Source organism: Pyrus communis, chromosome 11 (genome assembly GCF_963583255.1).
Source record: "Pyrus communis chromosome 11, drPyrComm1.1, whole genome shotgun sequence".
In the NCBI taxonomy this organism is placed as follows: domain Eukaryota; kingdom Viridiplantae; phylum Streptophyta; class Magnoliopsida; order Rosales; family Rosaceae; genus Pyrus; species Pyrus communis.
The window spans coordinates 6513130-6516133 of NC_084813.1; the positions used below are offsets into that span (position 1 = coordinate 6513130).

At 38.4% G+C, this 3004-nt stretch overlaps 1 protein-coding gene across 1 annotated transcript; it reads left to right on the top strand.

Annotated features, from left to right (window-relative positions):
• The first annotated feature begins 852 nt into the window (after positions 1-852).
• Positions 853-2130, top strand: LOC137707528 (protein LURP-one-related 12). The gene is made up of 2 exons (XM_068446412.1): positions 853-1189; positions 1439-2130. Exons 1-2 carry the CDS (start codon positions 965-967, stop codon positions 1847-1849), a joined length of 636 nt encoding a protein of 211 aa, XP_068302513.1. The 5' UTR covers positions 853-964; the 3' UTR covers positions 1850-2130.
• The last annotated feature ends 874 nt before the right edge of the window (positions 2131-3004 follow it).

Here is a 3004-nt window from a genome sequence, read left to right on the forward strand (position 1 = left end):
TAGCTTTAGGGTTTTTCTTTCTTTTCTATGAGGGTTGGGATGGTTGGGGGTAGGGGTGGGGCAACATCATTGACAACATTGTTGGATTCATCACCCATTTTTCTAGTAATGGTATTGAGCTATTAGCGATGCATGATTTTAACGGCGTGGACATTGATCTCTACCATGTTTTTTATTTTATTTTTTTTAATTTATAAATAATCTTTTTATTGCATTCTGGTGAAAGAACTTGAAAAATTGGGACGAGCATCTACCGTTAAGTTTCATAAATAGGGTAGTAAGTTTCATAAACAGTTTGTATGAGGGACATGCGAACCTAAAATTAATTTCATAAACAGTTTGTGTGAGGGGCGTGCAGGTTCGCGCGTCCGTTTTTTTCTTAAATATTAAAATTATGTCTTTTTTTTTATTAAAATTTAAGTTTTTTTGTTATTATTATTTTTTAATAGTTAATATGCATTTAATAGTCAACGGATGTCAATAATATCCCTTAAAAGTAGGAAATCAACATACAACACTTTCCATTTAAAAATTAAACTAATGACACGTAAATAAATAAATTTAAAAATACTTAGGTAATTATTAGTCAAAGCGGTCTAATTAAATATTTAAAACACAGAAATATTTCATAAAAAATATATAAAAAGAGTGGGGCATTTTAATTTCCTCAAAATAGTATAAGAGTGGCATTTTGTAAGAATTTAATTTAATAAAAAGAATGAACTGATAAGTACATGTGTGGCGGTGACAGTAAGTAAAACTATGTGACAATAGTTAACATTATAATTTACTATAGTCTAAGTTTTCCCCCGTCCCTTTCTCTCAGTATAAATACTCCTCGTCCCCTTAGCTTTTCTTACCTTCGAAGTCTCTAATATTCTTCTCTTCCTCTTCACAACGTCCATATTTCCCCACTCACGGATTCGCATCAAGCACCTCAAAACACCCAAAAATTCAGAAGAAAATGAAAGAGCGGGTGCTTGTGGAACCTGCGTTCGTATTTGATCAGGATACCCACCTCACCGTTTCCAAAACCTCCATCTTCTTCCCCGGCGACGGCTTCACCGTCTACGACTGCAAAGGCCAGATGGTCTTCCGAGTCGACTCTTACGCCCCCGACGCCCACGACAGTAGCGAACTCGTCCTCATGGACCCCCAAGGCCGCTGCCTCCTCACTGTACGCCGAAAGGTAGCGTAAAAACAAAAAAGAACCTCCAATTACGCGAGTAGACTCACTGAGTTAACTCAGCGAGTTAACAGTTTTCGTTGTTGAATTTCATGCACGTGCGCTGGCAATAATTTTGCTTTCCGATTCGAGAATTGGGTTTAATTCACTTCCGTTTTCGCTTGCTTATTTTGGAAACCCGTCCATGAAAAAGATTTAACACTCAGTGAGTCAACTCGAGTTCTAATATTTTGTTGTTGAAAACTTTAGCAGAGGCCGAGTCTGCATCAACGGTGGGAAGGCTTTGTGGGTGAGAGAACGGACGGCCAAAAGCCCATCTTCAGCGTACGGCGGTCCTCCATAATCGGACGGTCGAACGTGACGGTGGAGGTGTTCGGAGATCCAGGGGAGGAGTACCATATCGAGGGCTCGTTCGCGCAGCGCTGCTGCACGATCTTCAATGCAGAGAAGGAACGGGTGGCTGAGATCCGACGCAAAGTGGATGCCTCCACCCACGTGGTGCTCGGGAAGGACGTTTTCTCTCTCTGTCTCAAGCGTGGATTCGATGGGGCGTTTGCCATGGGAGTGGTGCTCGTGCTTGATCAGATCAACGGCGACGATAACGTTTTTGATGATGATGTTGTGGAGGAGGCGGAACCCACCGCCGAAGATGAGAGAGCGTAGGTGCTTTGGAGTGGTTTAACTGTCACCTAAGTATCCGGAGTGTTCGGCGGACCGGTGGCCTCCTGTCTTTGGGCGTAGATCTTGATTGTATTTTGTTGAACTTTAATAATTTAAAACGTATAAAAATGTATTTTGTTATCTCACTCAAACGCTCAAGTGGGTTTGGGAAAGAGCACAAGTGTCAAAATGATTTGCAGGGTTGACTATGGTGATGGCAAGATCAACATGTTTATTATACAAAATGGCAAAATCAACATAACCATCATATAAATCCTTGTTAATATTTTGTTTCTGTCTTTTCCTTCTCTCCCCTTCCCGTAAGTTTGTATTTGGCGTCAAATTATTGTCGTGAAACAAGTTGGGTAGTCGACGTCTTTTGCCTTACGCACACAACCAACACAACATTTTAATTTTAATTGGCACCTTTAACATAGGTTTAGGGCTGCAAGGCATGAAATTTTTCGAGTTTCCGGAGGTTTAGAGTTTAGTCGGTACAACACTATGGTTCGCTTCGAGATATTAGGAGGATCTGGATTCGTGATACTATTTTGTCCCTTTAATTATGATTATGTAAATAATTTTTAAAAACTCATGAGGAGTTTGCTGATTTTTATTTTTCTCTTCGGAATCCCTTTTTTTTTCTTTCAAGTTTTCGTATTGGTGTGTACGATCTCTTTGAGATCTATGTATAAAGGGGAATAATTGTTTGATTTATTGAGCCTACTTTACTTGGTGTTATGTATTCATGACGGTGATTAGGTCATGCGGGTAGACTATAGCCATCGTATCTGAATACAATTGGATAGATTTTGTTCTCAAATCTCTGTGTTACACAAGTTTAGCGTTTATATTGAACCTTGTAATCGTATGATTCACAGTTAGTCGATGATGAAAGTCTACTTATTGCAATTACTAATGATGTACTACGATATTTTTAAATCTAGTTTGAAATGACTATTTTGGACTTAAATTCCTTATGAATATATTTCTGTAATGACCTTTTTCCAATTAATTAAATATTGTTCTATTTCAAAAAAAAAAAAGAAAAAAAAGAAGGGTTAAACGTAATATTATGGCATCTTGAGTGGTAATTGCATGATTTCTCATATGTAAGTCGGCATTCCTTCTTTTATAGATATAGTGATGTGTCATCAT

Excerpts from the sequence above, each read along its gene's own strand:
- LOC137707528 (XM_068446412.1), top strand. The coding sequence starts at position 965 with ATGAAAGAGCGGGTGCTTGTGGAACCTGCGTTCGTATTTGATCAGGAT. Across the intron at positions 1,190-1,438 it reads TCCTCACTGTACGCCGAAAG|AGGCCGAGTCTGCATCAACG; the intron begins GTAGCGTAAAAA and ends AAACTTTAGCAG.